The sequence below is a fragment of the Tasmannia lanceolata genome, unplaced genomic scaffold, assembly GCF_043159265.1.
Source record: "Tasmannia lanceolata isolate RefF3 unplaced genomic scaffold, GAP_Taslan_0.1 ptg000037l, whole genome shotgun sequence".
In the NCBI taxonomy this organism is placed as follows: Eukaryota; Viridiplantae; Streptophyta; class Magnoliopsida; order Canellales; family Winteraceae; genus Tasmannia; species Tasmannia lanceolata.
Genome location: NW_027518714.1, coordinates 12,290,461 through 12,313,536, shown reverse-complemented (window position 1 = coordinate 12,313,536; position 23,076 = coordinate 12,290,461). Strand labels below are relative to the sequence as shown.

At 36.9% G+C, this 23,076-nt stretch overlaps 2 protein-coding genes across 2 annotated transcripts; one reads left to right on the top strand and one right to left on the bottom strand.

The window, feature by feature from the left end:
• Positions 1-1,972: 1,972 nt before the first annotated feature.
• LOC143860239 (nucleolar-like protein) lies at positions 1,973-18,595 on the bottom strand. The gene is made up of 15 exons (XM_077370802.1): positions 18,241-18,595; positions 16,061-16,195; positions 11,616-11,751; positions 9,829-9,911; positions 9,324-9,383; positions 8,662-8,874; positions 7,770-7,898; positions 6,955-7,605; positions 6,570-6,762; positions 6,234-6,427; positions 4,740-4,850; positions 4,357-4,496; positions 3,973-4,251; positions 2,852-3,191; positions 1,973-2,224 (listed from the first exon to the last, which is right to left on the bottom strand). Exons 1-14 carry the CDS (start codon positions 18,469-18,471, stop codon positions 2,927-2,929), a joined length of 2,820 nt encoding a protein of 939 aa, XP_077226917.1. The 5' UTR covers positions 18,472-18,595; the 3' UTR covers positions 1,973-2,224; positions 2,852-2,926.
• Positions 18,596-19,921: 1,326 nt separating this feature from the next.
• On the top strand, positions 19,922-21,288 carry LOC143861232 (uncharacterized). Its single transcript, XM_077372164.1, has 3 exons — positions 19,922-20,449; positions 20,522-20,747; positions 20,831-21,288. The coding sequence occupies exons 1-3, from the start codon at positions 19,922-19,924 to the stop codon at positions 21,286-21,288; spliced, it is 1,212 nt and encodes a 403-aa protein (XP_077228279.1).
• Positions 21,289-23,076: the final 1,788 nt, after the last annotated feature.

Below are 23,076 nucleotides of genomic sequence, written 5' to 3'. Positions count from 1 at the left end.
TAACCGAAGTGGGGCAAGCTTCACAGTACAAGCCCAATCAGAGCTCCTTTATAATCTCCCCTCTTAAAATAGTGCATCTACAGAAGTTCAACAGGACGCATATAAAAGATCTTGTATTAATTTGGCTTCCACAAATTAACCACAACTGTAAGTACACTGTTCATCAAAGAACAGAAAACCAACACCAACACTTTATAACCCATTCAATAATAGCCCATCAATTTGTACAAAATCCCACCCTTGGTTAATAGATATATACTTCCATAATTACAGGGTTAACATCAGAATTCTGCAGTTCCAATACAAAACAGACTCACTGTGTTGTAATTAAATTTCCTTGACTGCTGAACTCAAAATTGTGGCAACTGACTTGAGAAGAACCCATCCCCCTCCAAATAAGATCCTAAAAATTTAGATCCAAGCCATCAGAACATTCACCAACATTCACCATCAAAATTGAAAACAATCAAATATAACATTCACCCTAGATAGTGTTCGATCTGAAAATCAAATGCAATAAACAAACATAAGGTACAAAAATCAGAAGATTCAAAAATCTGATCCAAACAAAAGGAAACAAGAAATTGGTGTCCCTACAAAAAAACCAGGAAAAATCAGATATGAAAAACCATATACTTTTGGGGTAAAAAATTCTGAAAACTACGAAGGATAACCTAAAATCACGTCAAAAATTCTGAAAAAAGACATCAACCCAAAATGCCAGTTCAAAGAGGGTTTATAGCCAAAAAATGAGGGTTTACAGCAAAAAATATGGCAACCAAAGCTCTGCAAGACACAGAGATCAGCCAAAATCTGCAAAAGAAACGCTGGTTCATTTGACATAATCACGGATCTTATTCAAAATCCACGGAGAGATCATCCCAAAAAAGCTGGTTCGAGGGTTTACAACAAAAAAATGAGGGTTTAAATGGCAAAATAAATAAAATATACCACACATTGAAGGAAAATGCGAGGGTTTAGAATAAAAAACAGATTGAAGCAAAAGAGACAAAAAAAGGGTTTCAAAGTAGGAAAAAACCTACATAAAGGAAACAAATGAAATAGACGAACAGGAAAAATAGGGTTCCGAAGCTAACCAGTTGATTTGGGGCAGATAGATCCAAGCCAAAAAACCTAGATCTAAGCATAAGAAAATAGAGATCCAAGCCACAAAAAAAATAAAGATCCAAGCCCCAATCCAAGCATAAGATCCTAGATCCAAGAAGAAATCCAAAAAAACAATGGAAAAGAGGGGAAAAGGAGAAATCGACGAGCCTTACCTGATGAGAGAGGAGCGGCAAGAGTGGATATCGTAGCCGATGGGAGGAGTTGATCTAGCGAGGAAGGAGATGACGACGAGGGTTTCACTGTTTCTCTTTTAGACGTGAAGCCTGATCTCATATGATAAAAATGAAGACGTGATTTTGGGGAAAATGAAGACGTGATTTACGGAAAATAACTCAAATCCGAGTCTTTTTGACGGATTTTGAGACGCGGAAACGGTGTTGACACGCAGGATTTCACGGATTCCACATATGATCAAAATTTTCCATGCGCTTTCCTTATCCCGACAACAAAACGGCCTTTTAAGCGGGTTTCCATGGAAAAGGCACCCATTTTCCGTTTCTTTTCCATTTTCAACGCGCAACTGAACAGGCCCTAAATGTTTCAAACAATGGGACTCAGTTCATAATGACCAAAATACCCTCCTTTCAGGTTTAAATTTTCAATTATGTGTCCACTTGTTTGAAGTTACATGCACCCAAGATTCAGTTAGACTGGAAACAAAAATATCCATAGGGATAATTGACCGTACTGATTTCTAATTTTTCCCACAGGTGGTATAGAATTCAGTATGGCTACAAACCCATAGGACATAACTACATTGTAAGATTGTTAAATAATCACTTCTTATTTTGTTGGCAAACCTTTTTTAGGTAAAATCTTAAACTCAGATGATTGAACATCAAAATCCTCAAACCAAAGACCCACTACTAATATGAGAATTCAACAAAATAAAACAGAAGAATAAACAAAACATTCAGGCAGCCCGTAATATTACAGAAGATAGCACTCTTTTGACACACTATCCTTCAACAGGAGAGCCTTCAACTCCTGTGGTTTTTTGATAAAATAACAAGGGGAACACTGTCGTCTCGTGCCGTGCCGTGCCGCGCCTTTGATTTCTCATTCAGGGCAGAGGCTGCTGCTCTTTAAGGTGATACTGAAATTTTTTAAAAAAATCACAATAAAACTGAATAAGCAAAATAAGAGATATAAAATGTACCATATCAAAAAAAAAAAAAAGAGATATAAAATGTAATGCGAATATCATCAAGAGAGTAATAATGTACCTAAGCCCCTGTTTGGATTGCATGATTTTTTTGGAGAAAATTTGGAAAAGAAAAAATATTCGAAATTTACTGTTTTTTCCATTGTTTGATTACACATTAAAAAAGTAAATTGAACCGACGCAGTTCAAGATTTATCTACAGGGAACTTTAATTTATAATGGTATCCCTCTTAATAAGCCATAACCATATCATTTCCCTCTAAATTATGGACAAAAAAAAAAAAAAAAAAAATTTCTACAAGAAATATTTTTCCGGCAATCCAAACAGGGCCTGAGATTGCTGGTTTAAGTTGAATCCAGCAATAGGGTTTAAGTTGAAACCAGTGGTAGAAATGGAAGAAAACTAACACTAAAAAACTGGCGAAAAGAAAATGAAGGCCATGGGATGAAACAGAGCAGCCGTTATTGTGTCAAGAATGATACTTGAACAGTAGAATGCAAGGTTCACGAGACCATGGGAAAACATACAGAGAGGCTAGGGCATACTGAGAGACATACCTTTAAGTTTGAAAAGGCAGTCAAGATGAACAGAGTGAATTGGTGTATCCCAAATGAAAGATAAAATGGTCAGCCTCATTTCCTTCTCTTTCGACCTTTTCCCAACTGCCCTGATTTGAAAGCATGCTCTTGTTCTTGGAGGAAGGCTCTCGCCTTCCCATAATTTTCTGCTCTTTCTTCTTCCAGTAACAACCTTTCCTTCTCCTTCACCTCATGTAAGAAATAGTTATCTTTGCGAAGTTCACGAGCAGCACCTTTAGCTTCCTGTTTCAACAGTTTCTTCAACTTTTTCCTCTCAGCCCTTTCACGATTTGGATCATAATCTCTACCCTTCACAAAGCTGTACAAAGATGCATTCATTAGAAGCCAACAGGCAACTGTAGCTTGCACTATATACTGGAAAACAATCTACAAACTTTTTAAGTATGGGGAAACATTGGCACAAAGAAATGAGCCAAGGTAAAGATAGAGAGACCATAAACAGAGTATTAAATAACCATTTCAATAATATGCAGCAACAACGCAAACGAATTGAAAATAATGTCGCATTTTCTTTACATTGATTGCCAAACAAAAACAGATAGAAAAACAAAAAATCAGACCAAAGAAAAGCATGCAAAGACTGGACAAAATTATAAAAGCCTAGATAAATTATAAACCTAAAAGGTACAGCTAAAATGTAAAGGTAAACATGGTAAAATAAATTAGAGAAGACTTAAATGAACAAAATTTAATTAAAAATCATCAAAATGGACTAGATCAAAGGAATTTTGATTTTGTTTTACTAAAATAAAAACTGGTGACTTTTCATTACTCCCATCATACTTATATGGGGAATTTTCATTTTGTTTTACTTTCTATTTTGCCAAGGCTTTCAGTATATTTTTCTGAAGGAAAACCAAGAATTAAAAAAAAAAAAACGAGAATTTAACCTTTTGGGAAAGAAACCTAAGAAGAAAGTTTGTGTGGTGTGGCCACAAGTAATAACTTACATAAATTGTTTAAATCACAACTATTGAGAGCTGTAGGGAATTTTAGCAGTTATTTTTCCTATGAAAGTAGAAAATCGTAAGATTCCAACCAGCTAAGACAAAGAATAGAGTTCAAGAAAGAATAAATACTTCTCCTCAAATTTTGGATTTAACAATTTGATTGGCACTGGCTTTTGCTTTCGCATTTCGAGCGGTTGCCGCAGCTTCTGATGTTCATCAGCTTTCTTCTTTATCAGCTCAGCAACATCTTTCATATTGCCTCTTAACAAATCTGGCATGTTTTCTTGTTTTAAAACTTTATGCAGTAAAACAGAAATTGGCAAGAATATCTCAGGGAAGGAGCTTAATCCTTCATATATGTTAACAAATCCTCTCAGTGTTTCAATCACGGATACAAGAACACTGGCCCTGTAGTTCCAATGGACAACAGCCATTAAGATCATTGAACTGCAAAAGGATGGGAATGAGAAGACATAGAAAATGTAACATATGCAACTGGTAGCCAAGACATACCTAAAACTATCGGAGCTGAAGAAAGGTGACTCTACCGGCATGCCCATTACCATGAGGAAATCTAGAGGATGAATATCTGAGACATGGGTACTTATGCGGAGCCAGGGTTTGAGCACTTTGATCTCTGTGAAATAATACCACTGTTTTGCAAAAAGGATTAAAAATAATAAATTAATACATGTCTTAACAAAACTAAAACAAACAGCACCTCTACACAGGAACAATTGGTAAGTTTTTTTTTCGAATGGTTGGAACAATTGGTAAGTTACATAATCAGTTCATTTGATGTGTAATTAAACCATCCATAGTTCACCCCATAAAAAGAAGAAGAAGATACATAAATAATTCACGGGCTGTGGTAATTCTTAATATATAAAACCTACTTGTATGTGGGAAGGATGATCCAATCCTTGTTCTGTCTCTGAAGCTGCAATTAACAGTGTTTGCAGAAATATAATAGCCTCGGGGCAGAACTTCTGAGATTGTTTAGATACCTACAAAGGCAAATTATATAAAAAATAATTTCAATTTAATAACCTCTAATTTATGAGTGGGTTACGCAATAGGTTAGAAATAATGAGGAAATGGAAACAATATAAAGTGCATTGTAACGCCATCTTAAACAATTTATTGTTTTATGGGCAAAAGCAAAGGCAGAAATCTTGGAAGAGAGAAGGGGATCAAGGGGTTTTATGCAAAGTATGGTCATGTAGAGTGGGATATTGTCAATTATCTCCTTATGAGAATGGCATTCGGCCATGTAGAGTGGGATTTTTCAATTATCTCCTTATGAGAATGGCATTCGGTCATGTAGAGTGGGATTTTGTAAATTACATCTTTATGAGAATGGCATTCGGGCTGAAATGGAGGGCTTGGATGAAAGCAAAGAATATCTAACCCGAATTTCTCTACCATCATAAATGGTGGCCGCAAAGGTTTTTTACTAGTTTCAATGGGTCTAAGGCTAGGGGACCCTCCTTCCCTTTCCTTTTCACCATTGCCGGCAAAGGCACATGACTACAATAATACATAAGTTTTTTAGCTGAAGATTCAAGAGGCAGTATATAAACATTTTGATACCCTTTCTTTCCCGTCATCTTTTTTATTTCAGTATATTTTTTCTCAATTTGTGTACTTCAAATTAGAACTTTAAAGCGTAAGCTTATAATCCTGATCAGACTCCGACGCACTCAACAAATATCATGTTAGTCATTCTCATCTATCACTAAAAAGAACTCTCGTTGGTTTACAATTCAATAATACAAACTTAAAGGTTTATTGATATATATTTAGTACATTTTTAACATAACCCAGTGTTATGATGGATTCCACTTTTTAACTTTATATCGATGTACCATTGTATATTACTACATTTAACCTGCCACTGTCTATAGTACAAAAATGTATGTCGTGTTGTAAGGACAGCCACAGCATGGGGAATGCAAATATTTCTTCGCCAGCTCTAGGCTTCTAGCCTATAAGATTGTAATTTCCAGCTTAAATCACCACACAAATAAATTGTAATGAGAATGTAATTTCATAATATGCATACAAGAAAATAAATACAGGGCAAATATAAATTTACACAATTTGATAATTAAAACAAAAAAGATCAAAGGTGTGAAATATCCAACATATTAACTAGGAACAATGAAGATAACAAAGAATGAAAATTATGAAAAAATAATTATAAAGTATGATGTATGAGTTGCACAGCAGGTATTTTGGATGTGCGATTTCTGAATGCGTGGAAAAAAAGACCAGTGGAAAGTGCATGAAATACCAGCTTCACATTATTTAAAGCTATATCATCTATTCTTACATTAGCCATCACTCAAGGAAAGAAAAATGGTAGGATTTCTTAACAGTACACTTACAGAGAGTACCATGGAACATAAGAAAGATCCAATAGCAATATCATGGCATGACACTATAGGGCAACGCATCAGATACTCGCACATCAACAAGATCGCTGGTGTCATCACAACGTGACGAAAGTCGGAGCATGGAAATATCATGGACCATAACCTCAACAGCATTAATGTCTTCAAAGATGGCCAGCTGCTCTTCTCTACATGTATAATACAAACAGATACATCCATTACCAGTACGAAATAATCATCCCCTCGAAGAGTAAATGAAAAAAACACAACTCACTTCATTAAAATATAAGTTGGAATTTAAAATAACTTTAGAAATCTAATCCCCAAGACCTGGATTCTTGATGTCCTCACAGAATTGAGTTCGTATTCGAACTAATCGTTCCCGAGCACAAATCGCTGCAAAATACGGTGTGTCTATGGTCATCTCCATCAATGGTTTGACCAGTAAATTCATTAACCTAAAGTTCAGTGGCTTTTTATTTGCTAAGACAGCAAAATACTGCAAAAGGACACCATAAAAGACCTGCAAAGAAGCAAAATTAGTATCTTGGATGCTGGTAAATGAGAACACAAGTCAATTCCATAGTGTTCACACTCATAAATCATAGCTCGTGATGAGAATATCAAAATATGAGGAGAACTTCTACCCAAAAAAAAAAAAAAAAAAGGACTTTCACCAAGGACGAGTCTCCCAGTTACCCATAAGAAATCATACTTGCATTTTCTTCCGGTTTTCTGCCGCAAGTCTAATTGCATTGCATGCCCGAATTCGATTGATTGCCTCAGCTACTTCAGAATCTGACCGATTGTCAAGCAACGAGCGTAGTTCCACCAGGCTATTTGGAGCTTCAATTACGAAAGGAAGGGTCTCTGGTTGGATTGAAGAACGTTCTCCAGAAGCATTTTGTCTATCTGGAGAATCAGTTTTCTGACTTTTTTGTTTCTTTGCATTATTATCATTCACCTTTCCCAGGACTTTTTCCTCCATTCCATTTTCATTTTCCAGACCAGTACCGAGATTGTCTTCATCACTCTGCTCCCAGTCCTTTGCGGAAAGTTCGTCTCCAGATACCCCATCATCTTCATCACTCTCTTCTTCCGGATCACTATCATCATCGCCACTTTCTGAATCCTCAGAAGATGTGCTGTTATCATTTTCAAGATGGTCCACATTATTTCCTTCAAGAATTTCATCAACCCAACCTTTTTTATTTGGTAGTTGTTCATCAACAGAGAACGAATCTCCAAGATCATCACCAGAAACAGATTTTAACTTCTTTGGTGATAATTTATTATAATCTTCAGGACCATCATTGCCTTCATCACTGAAGTCATCGGTCGCAAGCATCCTTTTCCGTCGTTCCTCCTGATACATGATTAATTAGAAAGGTGAAAAACCAAAGAGTATATAAAGTGTAATAATAGGCACTTGACTCTACCATTCAATAAATATATGTGTGTGTGTGTACACTTGATTCTTGCAAAAGAATATATAAAAAAATTTAAAAGCTTCAGAAAACCGTCACACACCTCCAATTGTTCGAGTCGTTCTCTCTCTTCCTGAGCAATCTCTTCGGGAGTCTTTGTCCTGTCTGATGGACGAGCACGCATCTCCAGCACCATCTCTTTAACAAGACAGTCATAAGCATCAGGGCGTTCCTGAAGGAAAAAACAGATTGTCAGCGCAACAAAATGACTGATATTATTTTCATTAAAGACGAAGCCATAATCAGCTTTTCATAGAAGCCAAATTCTCAGTGCATAAGTATAAAGAATAGCAATTAGAAAAATAAAATTCCTAGAGATAGATTTTGTTCTGTGAGAATGATAGTAAAGAATGGGCGCTGCCGTGCTAAATTATACCATATAACAAGCACAATCATATATCTAGCACGTATAGACGATAGTGGCTCATCGTAGGTGCCTACTGTACTGTTTATTATTAAAGCAGGTAAGAAACCCATGTGTAGAGAGAACCATAGCAAGACAAAATTTGCTTCCATGTTTATATGACGTGAGTAGCCGACCCCAACTAGTTTGGGACAAAGGCTTAGTTGACTTGAGTTTATATGACGTGAGGCACTGAAAATTATCACATGAAGTTGAAGACCTCCGACACTCCACAAATTTTAACATTATGCTGAATAATAAGTATAGAATAAGTTTGAAACCGGTGTAAACTGCAACATCGACAGAGGACAAAAGGGAAAAAAAATAAGCACTGAGGAAATTTGGTGCTGCTCCTAGATTCATATGCAGATACTAGATGATTCTCACAGTATAGGACATAATTTGCAACAGATTTATATGAACGCCAAAGGAAAGGACAGGAAAAAAATGTAACTAATACTTAATGGACTGTATCAAATAGATTTTAGAAGTGGAGATAGTAATAAACACACAAATCAACATTACATCATACCTGCCTAGAAGATTCTATGCTTGCAGCACCAGACAATCCTTCGATCCTAGGTTTGTCTTTTGTGTTGCTCTTGTTCAAAAGGGCCTTCAAAGCATTCATCTTGCTTGGTTGAGTCACAGATAAAAATACCTCAGATTGTGCCAGGGATGTGAAATCTTTATCTAATTGTTCCATCAAATGGTCATCCTCTTCTTTATCCTTAGCTTTCTGAGCCTGGAACATAACAAAAGCAATGAAATGAATTACACACTGTCCGCATACAAATCAAGTGAAGGACAGATCTAAAGTCCCATACCCACAAGTTGAGAACTCTGTTCTGCTTGTATGAAAAACAAATGGTATTGTTCTGTTGAGAACTCTGCTCTGCGTATATCTCCTAAGAGAATACTTAGGACATGTACTGATTCACTTTTATTGGTAAGTAACAAACATTATTGCTTCTTGAAATTGATGCTAGTTTATTCAAATAGACTTTTCTGGACAAGGTTCATAATTTTTATGGAACAAAAACTTCAGAAAACAAGAGTAGAATAGTTACAATTTCCAAGAATCCAGGACTTTAAGCATGCTAGACCAAAGTTAAGCACGGTAACCAAAGAAACAGAAATTAAACATAAGTTAAAGTGAGAAAAAAAAAATCAGGATCAGATTGTGCTGTCTACCTTGTAAAATTTGCTCTTTGAAATAATCTCCTCCATCACTTCTTTCTTGGTTTTGTGCTTCTGCAAGACAAAATCATGACAGGATTAGATATCGTAATCATTAGCTCAGAGCCTCAGATACCATTGGAAAAAGAGGTATGTTAGTACACAGCACAAAATTGAGAAGAAGGGATCACAACATTTACATCATTTCCCATCATTAGGTATTGTAATCACATTTATGACTTACGAGGCAAGAATGGTGTAGTAATTCCTCTATTGGTTATGTTTTCTTCTTTTACTTCATTTTTTCCACTTTCATGTTCCTTCTGTGTTCTTTTTGTATCAATTGTATTCTCATTTAATATATAGCGATGTTAAACCTTCTTCAACTAGATCAGTTTATCTTTGTGCTCAATCCATGTGTGTTGTTAGAATAGGTATCTATGTCAAATTTTTGCTAGGTTTTTTAAAGCAATACTGATGTCTATCAAAAATATTATGAAAGTAATGGAACAGATCTCACAGTTTCCTCTCCTTCCAACGAGCCAGGTTCCAATTGATCAGACACAGAAAGAGCTTTAAGTGGTTTGAAGCTGGCTGAATTTCCTGAACAAATAAGAAGACAAAATCACTATTAATGCAAGTAACAAAATCCAGAAACTAAACAAGTCGTGAAAAAATAAGTGTTAGAAAACTTGGACTCGGGCAAGAACTTGGCCAAAGTCAACTCAAGCAAGTCAATGATTGGTGCAGGTCAATTTTTTATTATCTCGGGTGAGTCAAATGAAATTTCAATTGACCAGGTAGGGCCACACTCATATTCAGACAAGTTATGGAGTAGTCAGATCGAGCAAGTCAATAATTGAGCTGGTGAGTTTCTAAACAGTGGTAATTGATAAAAAGGTGTCAAGTGAAATTAAGAAATGCATGCGTATGCAAGAGAACAAACATAATTCTAAAAAAGTACGCATCTTAGATATCTATTGTAGTATTGTATGAAATGGGACATTCACTAATTAGTAACAAACTAGCAACTGTAGCAGCATCAACCTTGGGCATTAATTGAATATAACCTTTGCATCTTATCTACAATTAGGCACATCTTATCTACAATTGGGCACCAAAAGAGTACACATTTCATGGTCAAATGATTCCAACACAATACCACACAGAGACCAAAACTTATAAATTAGGAGGAAAGAGAGTGCGAACAAAATCAGCAAAGAGTCAAAGTGTATGCATTTAGTCTTGATGTATCATGTCCTATAATATGTTCTAAAAGACAATTAAATTTACTATGAAAAACATAACATAATAGGTAAGCATTGCATTCACTGTCCAATCTCAATGTAATAATACTTATAGATAAGTCTCTTATAATTACATGTTTTTATTACATTTTTTATTTTTTGCATTTGCACTTTCAGTGTTATTAATGAGTTCAAAGGAGGGCCTTTTTATTCTTTTCCAGATCATGAATGATGTTATACTGAAGAGTGACTTTTGGATATCTAGCAACTAAATAAGCACAACTATAGTATCATTATAACAATTTACTGGTTCCTTTTGAGTTTTAACTTAAAAGTGTTTTTATCCTTCATTACTAACCCTGTCCGCATTGCTTGCATTTTGCTTTGTTAAAATCAAACCCTTGGAATATTATAAATGTATCATTCAATCAAACAAGTTTTTAGTTATAGGTTGTTGGTAGTATAGAAGTCGTTTCTGTGTGTGTAAATTATCCTCATAGAAAATACTTAAATTTTTGTAGATGGAGCCAAATGTTCATATTTCATTGATAAAGTTTTGACTTATCTCAAAAGCAAAAAATATGCTTTTCTTTTAATCGCTAGCACAAAATATGCTTTTGTTGGGAAGATTACATTTGTTAGTTGACTACCATCGGAGAGGTTCCTTTCTTTAATATACCTGACACATAAACTTATACTGGCTAATCAAAAGTAACCATTTCTATTTAGTAGGTAGAAATCAGTTCCTGTCGTTTGCTATAATTTATTGGCCTTAGAAACTTTATAATTTATTGGCCTAAGAATAATAAAGTTGAGAATCAAGAAACAAAATAACACATTGTCATGATTTGGGGTAAGCACATTATAAATCTCGGTAAATATGTGTCCCAAGTCACAACACCAGTAGCATGGTATTGGTAATATGTGTGACATTAAACCCAATAACTACGGAAAGGAATTAGGATTCAACAATTTATGCCCATTTAATCAGAATACTGGCCACCTATCTACTCAAGGAAATCCAATCACAAATTCAGCATTACAAGAATTGGATACTTACTCTCAGTCTCAGTTGCATCAACATCATCATTTGGTGAGAGTTCATCATCAAAATCATCCATTTTTGAGAGAGATGCAAAGTCATCTTCCTCTTCTCCATCAGACAAATTATATTTGTTTTTCCTGTTCAATTTTAACTAAAAACAAATATAAAATCATAAATCGAACAAAAAAACTCTCAAGATGCAAATGCATTCAAACTCAACTTCATATCTTGGAAAAATTAATTCCCCAATGGATGTCAAATAAACAGGCTTGAGAAGTGAACATTGAAATCTCACAAGTTTATTATTAAGCAATGTACCTACATAGAGCATCTCCTTCCTACAAGCTACACAAAAATGAGTTTATATAGTTATTCAGATAAAGAGATATTGAAAGGTGATACTTTGGTATTGCCCAAGTGCTGCAGATTATGGTTCTACAGTTATTTTCTACAAACGCTTTTTATATATTTTTAACAAATTTATTACAGCAAACCAGAAAAAAAGTGTCATAGAAAGAGGACAGGAATTCCATAGAAGCTACGAATAAGAAAAACATAAAAAAATGTTTCCCGTTTGTAACTTCTAACTAGACCTCAAAACCTTGAAAAACACAGTTAAAATTAATGATATATATAGAGAGAAAAGTGTTCCTGCGCAGCTATCTGAGCAGCTGCTTCAAAAAGTCATGTGGTCCCACATTTTTGGGGTGATCCAAAGCATTCATTTGGAAGGCCCTTCCATGAATAGGGTGTGTACCAAAAATGAGCCCTTTAGGATCATCCTAACCCTGCCATTTGTGGAGGGAAAAAATGGTCAGAAACAGTGTCTGTCCATTTTCCCCTCCACCTTTGATTGGGTTAGAAGTGAAAATAATACATGTCTTCAACATGGTAGCCCATCAATGCATTGAAGAAGCTGACAGCTAAATGGTTAAGAACTTATAGGAAACAAGTAAAAGTCCAAGTATTATTAATGGGCGAGCAGTTGCCTAAGTGAATTCAATCATATTGAGGGCAGTGTTTCCCATCGACTTCATTGGTTCCACTGAAGGAGAGATTTAATCTGTACTCCTGTTGAATTTAGAGGAGATACTTCGGGCTCTGAGAGAATATAAACTCTATAACAGTGTGTGAAGACCTATGATTTTGAGATACACAATGCACACATGTTAACCCTGTGTCGACAAGTGTTGACACGGACACTGCTGTCGACAAATACAGCGAATGGTGATGGAACCATGTGTATTTCTTTCTTTTTAGCAATCCCGTTCTTCTCCCCTTCTTTTTTTTCTTCTTTTTCTTCGTCCTCTAATGGACTTCTATATTTTTTCGTTCTGTTTTTTTTTTTTTTTGAACGGTATCAAGAATTTATTAAAATAAAGAATGGGCGTCAACCTGAAAAATACAAAGCACTAGAAAGATAAACAAAGGAAAAGAAAAATACAACGAGAGAACCAAGTCTACGTGGCAAAAAAATCAAACCATGCCAAGGATTACCTATCTACTCCTTCCCTTGCCAAACTATTGGCCAAACTATTAGACAATCTCCTTACATGATTGAAGGTGATAGAGGAACCCTCAATATTATCCATAATCTCATCAAAAAACTGAGCGAACCTCCAAGGAGGAACTGAAGAACCTCTTAGCCATCGAATTGTATTGAGAGTCTCCTTCTCTTTTTCTTTTTTTTTAATGATCGCCAATTTTATTAAAATAAAGACCGAGATGGTCGATTTACATAATAAGTGCCGATATAGCTACATAATAATTAGGGCAGAAGAGCATCATAAAGGGCTAGAGCCTCCCTAAAAACACCCAGCCTAGCCATCTTATCTGCTTCCTTGTTAGCCGATCGACGAACATGATGAAAAGAAATGGCCAAAGATCTGGTGCAATCACCTTCTATGATCATCTTATTTTTTCGTTTTTTCTGTCTTTTTTAACTTTTCTTTCTTTCTTCTTCTCTAATCATCTGGGAGTGTAGATTCTCTTTGTCACTGGTTTAGCTGGCACATAGAAATCTTTCAGTAAAATTATTTTGTAATTGACTTAACTAATATAAATACAATGGGAAACAAGTAGTGGGACAAAGAAACAAGCCGTGGGGCAAAATTTCAATCCCACTTTCTCCATTTTCTTGAATGAGGTCATGCTCTTCTCTTCTTCTATCACCATGACTTGGCACACAAGCTATCATCTTCAGTTTTCCTTAGCTTCAATTTCTTAATCTCAACTAAATCTACGGTAAGATTTCCAACTCCAACCCCACGAACATTCCAAACCCTAAATTTTCTGTTTCATTCTTCTCATTACTTCCTATGCAACTTTGGGTATTATTCTGGAAAATTCTGGAAATTTTGATTAAAACTGGATCGTTAGATCAGATTCATCCATTCATGGATATATCTTAAACTTTCAAGTGAACATATTAAATCCAACTGGTTTAAAATACTTCATATTTAAAACCCTGGTAAAATCGAATCTAGTTTATTGATCAATTCATTCTTATGATCAGTTAGTCATTTAGATTCAATTCTAGTTTTCTTCCCTTTGGTCCTGCATCACAAGCCTCCCTTGGCTCTGGGAGTCCAAGGGGCATAGGACCAAGACTCAACGTCATCTACGTGCTCTAGAAACACCCACCTAATTTTGATCTCATAGAAAAAAGATGAATCTCGGGATCATACTGACAAAACTTCAGCGGATGAAGAAATTACCCACAGATTCCGCTGTGCAACAGCATCACATGCTACAATAAAGGCAAATTTTGCTATGAAGGTGATCCACCACAACCAGCAAATCCAAGGATGCAGTCCAACAGAATGCAAGACTCCAGGAGCAAGAATATTCCACACCTTCTTGTAAGTTGAAAGAGGCTAAGCTCCCAAAATAGTTGTCCAACTTCATTAAATATGATCAAACTGATGTTCCGTGAATTCAGTCCAAATCTAGCGATCGCTACCACTCTGTCAAGTATAAATTGACTCAAACTTGATCTCGTGAAGTTCATTACTGGGTCAATCTCTACACCAAATAAATTCCTATAAAATCTGGCATTGCACACAATCATGGTGTTCTCTCTATGAAAGGATTTCCACCCTTGCTTCCCAAGATGAGGCCACTCTAAATAGAGTATGTAAATCCTTCAGGAGATTTCTACCGCACCATGGATTGAGCCAAAAGTGGATCCCATCACCCGAATTTACACGAAGTTTGCAGCAACTCTAAACTGAGTCGAAGCCACGCATAATTTCTCTCCAGATTGTAAAACCGGTGACGCATTAAGAGTCGTTGGACGCTCAGCCACCTCACGCCACAAGTGAGAATTGTACTCTCCTACAGACAACGTCCTTTCTAGCCTGGTTGGGCTTGTAATGCGAGAAAATGGAGGGAAAGGAGTCATACCTATTTTTTGAATTAATGATTGGGACTCACATGATTGAATTGATCTAGCAGTTTGAGATACGTCTGGCCCCACTGTGGCTCTTCTTTACTAGCCATTGCATAAAGATGTGGTCCCCACCAATTTTGGATCGAAAGACCGGCCCACATGATAATCAAATTGGCTAGGTTCTTTGACCCCACGATCATCGCCAACCTCCTGCCTGAAACTGGAGCTATCGCTTGCAAGTTCTATTTTTTCTTGGGTCATCAGTTGCATTCCTAACATCTTACCACTCGAACACTGATTGAATATCATTTCTCATATACTTTCATTCTCCCCAAGGATCTGAGAAATGCCCACTCTAGCAACAGAATTAGGGCTTGAGTGATTTCCGAACTCAGACTCTCTTTTACTTTGTGTTCATTCTCAAGGATTTCTCCAAAAAATGAACCGAAGGCTTTGATCGTTGAAACATCCCTCATGCAGTGGAATACCAGAAAATCATACCAAAATCGACTTGGACCCAGTTACTAGGGCTGGGTTCCATGGAGCTTACATCTCCAACCTATCCCCCATCACCCGACCACCCTTGGAAGAGATGTTTTTGGCCAGGTTTCTCGAGGCAAGTATAAACAAGATTCAAACATGCTTGGACTTCAAATAAGAAATAAACAAATAAAAAGTTTCCTCACGCTCACCGGGAATAGAAGATTCAAACATTCTTGGACTTTCTAATTACAACATTGGACATCAAATAAGAATATCATGCCTTTAACATGAGCATCAGGATGGACTACAGAAACAATTGCATTTCAAAGCATTCTTGGACTCAAGTAAGAAACCATCTTTTTTAACCCAAGCATCAGGTTGCTCGAGCAAAAAGCACTTGTTGCACACGCCACCACTAACAGCATATCACCACAAGGTGGAAAAGTTTCTTTCATTACCGTTCAAAAGAAAATGGGGATGTTAACATAAATGATGCAAAAAGTATACTGTCGCATGCACATGGAGCAAGATTGAAATATGAGTGTCATCAGCAAAAAAGAAAAGAAAAAAACAATTATAGCAATACCTGCCGCTCACGCTGGAAGCGTAGGATGGCCTTATCAAACTCTTCAAGTGCGTCATTTTGTTCCCCTATCCGCTTATCCAAGAATACAGAAGATTTGCCACTTTGTTCATACTCCTTCAATAGAGTCTTTTTCCTCTGTTTAAAACAAGTTTAGCTTCAGCTAAAAACCACGTAAGATTTATCCAAGAATACAGAAGATTTGCCACTTTGTTCATACTCCTTCAATAGCGTCTTATTCCTCTGTTTAAAACAAGTTTAGCTTCAGCTAAAAAACACATAGGAATCACAACCTCCAATATGATTACTATATCTTTCTTTCTTTCTTTTTTTTCCTTTTTCTGAATTGTGTGATTAAAATAATACACTCAGAAGACATGCCGGACCCCGAAATAAAAAAATATAAATAAGAATCCAACAGGCAATAAAACTAATGTGTTGGGTATATTAGGAAAGAGTATTGAAACACGGTGGCAATTGACAACAAGAAATGACCGACGCATCACTGCATCACTACAATATCAGACATTAGCCAGTCTCGAGTTTCAACATGGAAAATTCACAGAAAACTGCCATATGACATTAATGAACCTACCTACCAAAATTCAGACATAGCTTGCAGAATGAGATTCAGAAATTAGGAAAAAAAAATCAAAAATAGTAAAACATCAGCCTGTTTCTGTCAGTAACATCCTATGGATTGCATAACTGTTTGATAAATGACAAGAAACTGGCTATAAAAGCTGAAAAAGGTTTTTAAAAAAAAGGGTATCTGGTTACCGTAGTTCCTTCATTTAAAAAAAGAAAAAAAAAAGGGACATGAATAGTATAGCCCATGATGGACAGTAGACATCGAAACAAAGCAAAAGCAGTCATCTTGCGGTTCAAATGTGGTGAACAGATGGCCCTGTCTCAAGGTCACATGTTCTTGAAATGGGGGCATCAATGTACCATCATCCTTAACCATATCTTATAAAGGAAAACAAAAGATCATAGCATAACAAACTAGGTGCCATTTTAAAAAAAAAAACAAACAAACAAACTAGGCATCTAAAACCAACTTTGGATACACAGATCATAACGTAACAAACTAGGTATCTAAAACCAACTTTGGATGCACGCATGCAAAAGATATATGATAACCATGTATAGTAAACACTCACAACCTTGTCAGAAAAGATAACTGTGGAATCCTTTGGGGTTTCCTTCAACCATTTAGTTTGTGATATTCATGGATCATTCGAGGCCTTTCCATCTCATATTCGTTTATTAGCTATGTAATTAAAATGGGTAAATTTTCCAGGTATAGGCATGAGTGAAAAGAATGACAAAACGCTAGTTGCTATTCAATTCATTCGAGGAGAGTGAGATATAGGGAGGGACTAGCAGAAATATAGGATTGAAACTGCACAATGCAACCTTAAAATTAAGTAATATAGTCGCCTTCTTTCTTTTTCTCTATCGCATATATGAAATGTTTTCCCCGAGTTTTTCTTACACAAATGACTGTAAATATATAAGACAACACAAACACAGACGTTCGCCGGACTAAAAAATGACAAAGCTAGAAACAAAAATAAATAAATAAAAATAAAATTTCTAAAAAGCTGATTTCTCAAAAAAACAAGAAATGGGTCATATTTAAGAACTAAAACAAGCGCTCCAACGAATAGAATGATATCAATATACAAACAAGTAGAAATTGAATCCAGAACATCTAACTAACAGATATTAAGAGAAACAACCACAAAAGAAACCCTCGAAAAGAGATTTTCATGCGAAGAAGCATAAATAAAACAGTCAAAAGCATTCAAATGCGTACAACCGAGTTCGAAAGGGGGCCAACACCAACAACAAGAAATTGAATCCAGAACAGCTAAATAACAGAATTTAAGACTAACAAGTACAAAATAAACCCTAGAAAAGGAATTTTCATGCGAAGAAGCAGAGATAAAACAATTAAAAGCGTTCAAATGAGTACAAACGAGATCGAAAGCGGGAAGCAACACGAACAACCAGAAATTGAATCCAGAACAACTAAATAACAGAATTTAAGATAAACAACTATAAAAGAAACCCTAGAAAATGGGATTTTTCATGAGAAAAGGCACAAATAAAAAGCGCTCAAATGAGTACAAACGAGATCAAAAGAGGGAGCAATACAGAAGGAGAGCAATACGCGCCTTCTCAATGGCGAGAGATCGAGCTGAACCGACACGACGCTCTTCGCCTTTCCGTTTCTTCCCAAGAATGTCAAATTTCCTGCGAGACCAAATGGTTTCAAAGGGATTTTCTTTTGCAGGCTTTGATTTCATGGCCATGGTGTTGGGACCTGATAGTAGCTTCTTCGTACCCTGCTTCTTCTTCTTCTTTCCTCCAGATGGGCTTTTGGATACGCTTTTCTTCTTCGCCATGAGAGCTGGTGACGAAGATCGAGACGGGGGAGAAGAAGAAAAGGGGAACTAGGGTTTTGGTTTGAGAGCAGGGTTTTTGTCAAAGGTTTATTACGGAGGGTTAGGATCATCCTACGGAGATATATTATGGGAGCTGGGCTATTAACCTTGAGGCCAGACAAATGAACGGTTAGGATCGTCCTATGAAGTGGGCCCATAGTACCTTTTGAAAAATCCTAGATTTCATTCACATACAAGTATACAACACAAAATCTGGCCTTTTTTGGGGGTTGGAATTTATTAAATTAATCACTAGCATTCTTGGCCAGTGCTATTCATGGGGTAAAATAGTGCCCCCACTCATGAAAACATTAATGCTCTGTTCTCTTACGCTGGTTTCTGCAGAAACTAGCCGGAAACCAGCCTTATATTCCTGGGAAACTAAGAATTAGCGTGTTCTATTGACTTTCCTCGGAAACTTTTTTTCAGATGTGGAAAATAAAAATAATTATGTGGAAAATGGGTTCCCTCGACTTTTCTTCTCCTGAGTTTCCGATATAAACTATCGGAAACCCTAGCTTTCCCTACCCTTTCCGCGAGAAGAAGAAGAAACGGCCGGATCGTCGCCTCCATCGTCTCTCCACATCTTCCATTTTCAGCCATTCTCTCTCTCTCTCTCTCTCTCTCTCTCTCTCTCTCTCTCTCTCTCTCTCTCTCTCTCTCTCTCTCTCTCTCTCTCTCTCTCTCTCTGCAACCACCACAAACCCACGACCATCATGCACCTCAGCCCCTTCTCCACCAAATCGAAAGGCACATAAAAAGGGTTTGATCTGTGAAGCCTATTACTCTGAATCTGTGATTCTCGTTTTGGCCATCCAACTGTCATTCTCCTCATCTTTTTCTTGTTCTTCTTCTTCACAACCCAAAACCCAAATCCGACCAAACCCTACTTTTTCCAAACCCTTAGCCCATCTGGCCATCTCCTTCAATCCAACCCTTCGATTGCTTCAAATGTAAATCTCTTCTTCTTTTCTTTCATTTCTTATCAACAGAGCATAAAACTTGCGATTATGATTTTTTTATCGATTTATTTTGATTATGATCCATTTTTCTTTGTATTTTGCAGTGCGTTGCTCATCCGTAGAAGCTAAATACCTTGTTTTGATTTGCTCTCAGGTTTTTCTCCCCCCTCCTGTATTTGTATGTTATACATTTTTTCTGGTGGATTTAGATAATGGTTTTTTTTTATTGTTGTGATTTAGGGTTTTTTTTTTTTTTTATTGTTTTAGGGCTTTGACCTCTCTTCTTTTATTAGTTCTGGCTTTTTTTTTTGTTCTGGATCTGATGTGTGTGATCACTACATTGATGAGTTTTTTTGGTTTTGATACTGTCATTCTACACTTACTGTTCATGTTTTAATTGTTATTGTTAACTCATGATTTGTTTTTGAGTACTATCCACTTGTTGTTAGATGGACGATAGGAGACTTAGAACCGAGAATGGTCGCCCCACAAAGAGGGCAAAGTTGATTGTAAGTGCTGTTGCGACAATAGTGAGCGCAGCAACCACTGCACTCGTATTCTTCCAACAGTATTACGACGAATACCTACGAAGAGCTCCATACGAAAACAACTACTTCACAGATCGGGAATTTATTATGCGTGCCGTGACGTCAGACGAACATTGCAAGCACTTACTTAGGATGAACGTCATGTGCTTTGGACGATTTGTTCGACTGCTTAAAAGCACCGGCGAACTTAAAGATACAATACATTGTAACATTGACGAGCAGGTTGCAATGTTCTTACATATTGTATCTCACAATCAACGGAACCGGTCAATTAGAGCCTTCACACAACGATCTGGTTCCACGGTTTCTCGTTATTTCAACAAGGTCTTGAAAACTATTCTAAGCTTGAAATCCGAGTTTATAAAACCTCCGACGAGTGAGATACCAGAAGTCATTCACACTAATCCAAGATTCTGGCCTTATTTCAAGGTAACCTCAAATACTAAGATTCTGGCCTTATTTCAAGAGACCGACTGATATATTTTAACCTTTCTATGCTAGGATTGCATTGGTGCAATAGACGGAACTCATATTCCTGCTAAAATGAGAGCCGAATATAAGCCTCGGTTTATTAATCGAAAAGGTTATCCTTCTCAAAATGTGTTGGCAGTTTGTGACTTCGATTTAAAGTTCAATTACATTTTGGCTGGGTGGGAAGGATCGGCATCCGACTCAAGGATATTAGGAAATGCAACATCACGACCTAATGGGCTTCCTTGCCTTCCAGGTATCCTTTACCTTTCGTTCTACTTATTATGTCGGTTATGAATAGACAATGGCGATACTGAGACAATACTTTCTTCGTTGTAGGGAAGTTTTATCTCGGCGATTGTGGCTATCATTTACTTCGTAGTTTTATAACACCGCACCGAGGCATAGCGTATCATTTAAATGAAATCAGGGGTCGAAGACCACGAACGCCAGAGGAACTCTTTAATCACAGACATCCATCGCTCCGGAATGTAGTGGAACGTGCATTCGGCGTCCTCAAGAAGCGCTTTAGAATTTTAAACGAGGAACCGATGTACTCATACGAAAAACAGATTGATATTGTTCTAGCTTGTTGTTGTGTCCACAATTTCATTCGGAGGGAGATGGCAGATGATGATCTTCTTGATGACGTAGATCTAGAGTTACGAGCAGTGGTCCCGCCTGAGGAAGAAGAGCCTGTCCCATATGTTCCACTTAGTAGGGCCGATGATGCACGAGAAGGGACTAGGATTAGAAATGAATTGACCACGAATATGTGGAATGACTTTCAACGTTGATTTATGTATCGCCTTTTTTTTTTGTTATGGCTTGTTTGTAGCTTGTTTTTAAAAAACAATAAACTTGTATTCTATGGTCTCATGAGTTTTATGTATGGTCTCATGAGTTTCTAGTTATTGTATGGTCTCATGAGTTTTATGTATGGTCTCATGAGTTTCTTGTTATGCATGGTCTCATGAGTTTCTTGTTATTGTATGGTCTCATGAGTTTCTCGTTATTGTATGGTCTCATGAGTTTTATGTATGGTCTCATGAGTTTCTTGTTATTGTATGGTCTCATGAGTTTCTCGTTATTGTATGGTCTCATGAGTTTCTCGTTATTGTTTCAATTCATATAGGATGGCTGCAAGTCGCGTGGGTAGGAACCATTACTGGAATACTGAGATGGATAAGGTGTTGGTGGATGCGTTATTGGAACAAGTATCGGAAGGGCACAAGATACCCAATGGCTTTAAAGATGTCGCATACACGGCGGCAAGCAGAGCAATGAATAGTCGATATGGGAAAGATATGACAAAAGAGCATATCAAAAATTGAGTCAAGACCCTAAAAAAGAAATTTGTGGCCGTCAACACTATAATAAAGACAAGCGGATTTGGCTGGGATGACGTCAATAAGAAGATCGAAGTGACGGAAGATGTCTACAATGCTTAGGTCGCTGTGAGTACAAAGTGACATCTTTGTTGCATTTGTTAATTACTCTGGCTCGTAATATTTATAACTATTTTTCTGAATTTCTTGTAGGTTCACCCTGAACATAAGAAATATTTTACAGAGAAACATGTGTTAATAGATGATTTTCGTCACATTTTTGGCGAAGACTATGCCACGGGTGGGTGGAGTAGGGATGACGTTGCCCCTAGTCAGGAGGTACAGAGTTCAGCTTCGCATATAGATGACTTGGGGATTGGTGATACCCCTGAGACTAAACAATTCCAGAGTCTCCTATGGTGGGTGAGAGCAGTAGGGGACCTGGGCCTAGAACTTCATCTCCGGTTAGAGATTTTGCAAGAAGCGATGAAGGTCAGAGGGGGACGAAGCGTAGTGCAGCAAAATATATGAATTTGATGGAAGGGTTTACTTCAACTTTGGAGAAGGTTGCAGATGCAATCAAGGATCTATCGAAGGAACCTTTTGACAATGATGAGCTTCATGATGCCGTGTTTGGGTTAGAAGGATTCGAGAAGGACATCTTGGAGAGGGCTTATGAGTACCTCAACCGTAACCCTACGGAGGTTCGTGCTTTTATGAAGTACACAGTAGAAAGGAGGGAGCGCTACATGTGGAGGAAGATGGAAAACCTTGAATTCTGAGTGATTGTGGATGTGGATGTGGATGTGGACGTACATGAACATGTGGTTGTTGGATGTTCTGGATGTGGACTTCATTTAGACATGATCTTTTTTTTTGGTTGGCTTGTCTGTTTTTTTTTGGTGAACATGTTTATGTACTATTTTTGTTAGTTGGCTTGGACTTAAAGATGTAAGGACTTGGCTTGGTCTTTTAGTTATGTGATATTACGGTCTGCTTCTTCTTGGCAACTCTATATTTGTGACAATTTTTTGTCAAGTCTATGTTGGTTGCCTGATTTATATCTTGGCAGCTCTATATTTGTGACAATATGATTGCCATTGTTATTGTTCAACTTCTGTTTGTCATGGTTTTCTTATTTTGATTGACTTCAGAGGGTTAGACCCACTTATTTTAGACTAGATTATATGTTGGCATCATTCTACATATCAGTTTGTCACAGTTTCTATTTAACAGGTTTCTATTGAGTTTTTCTGC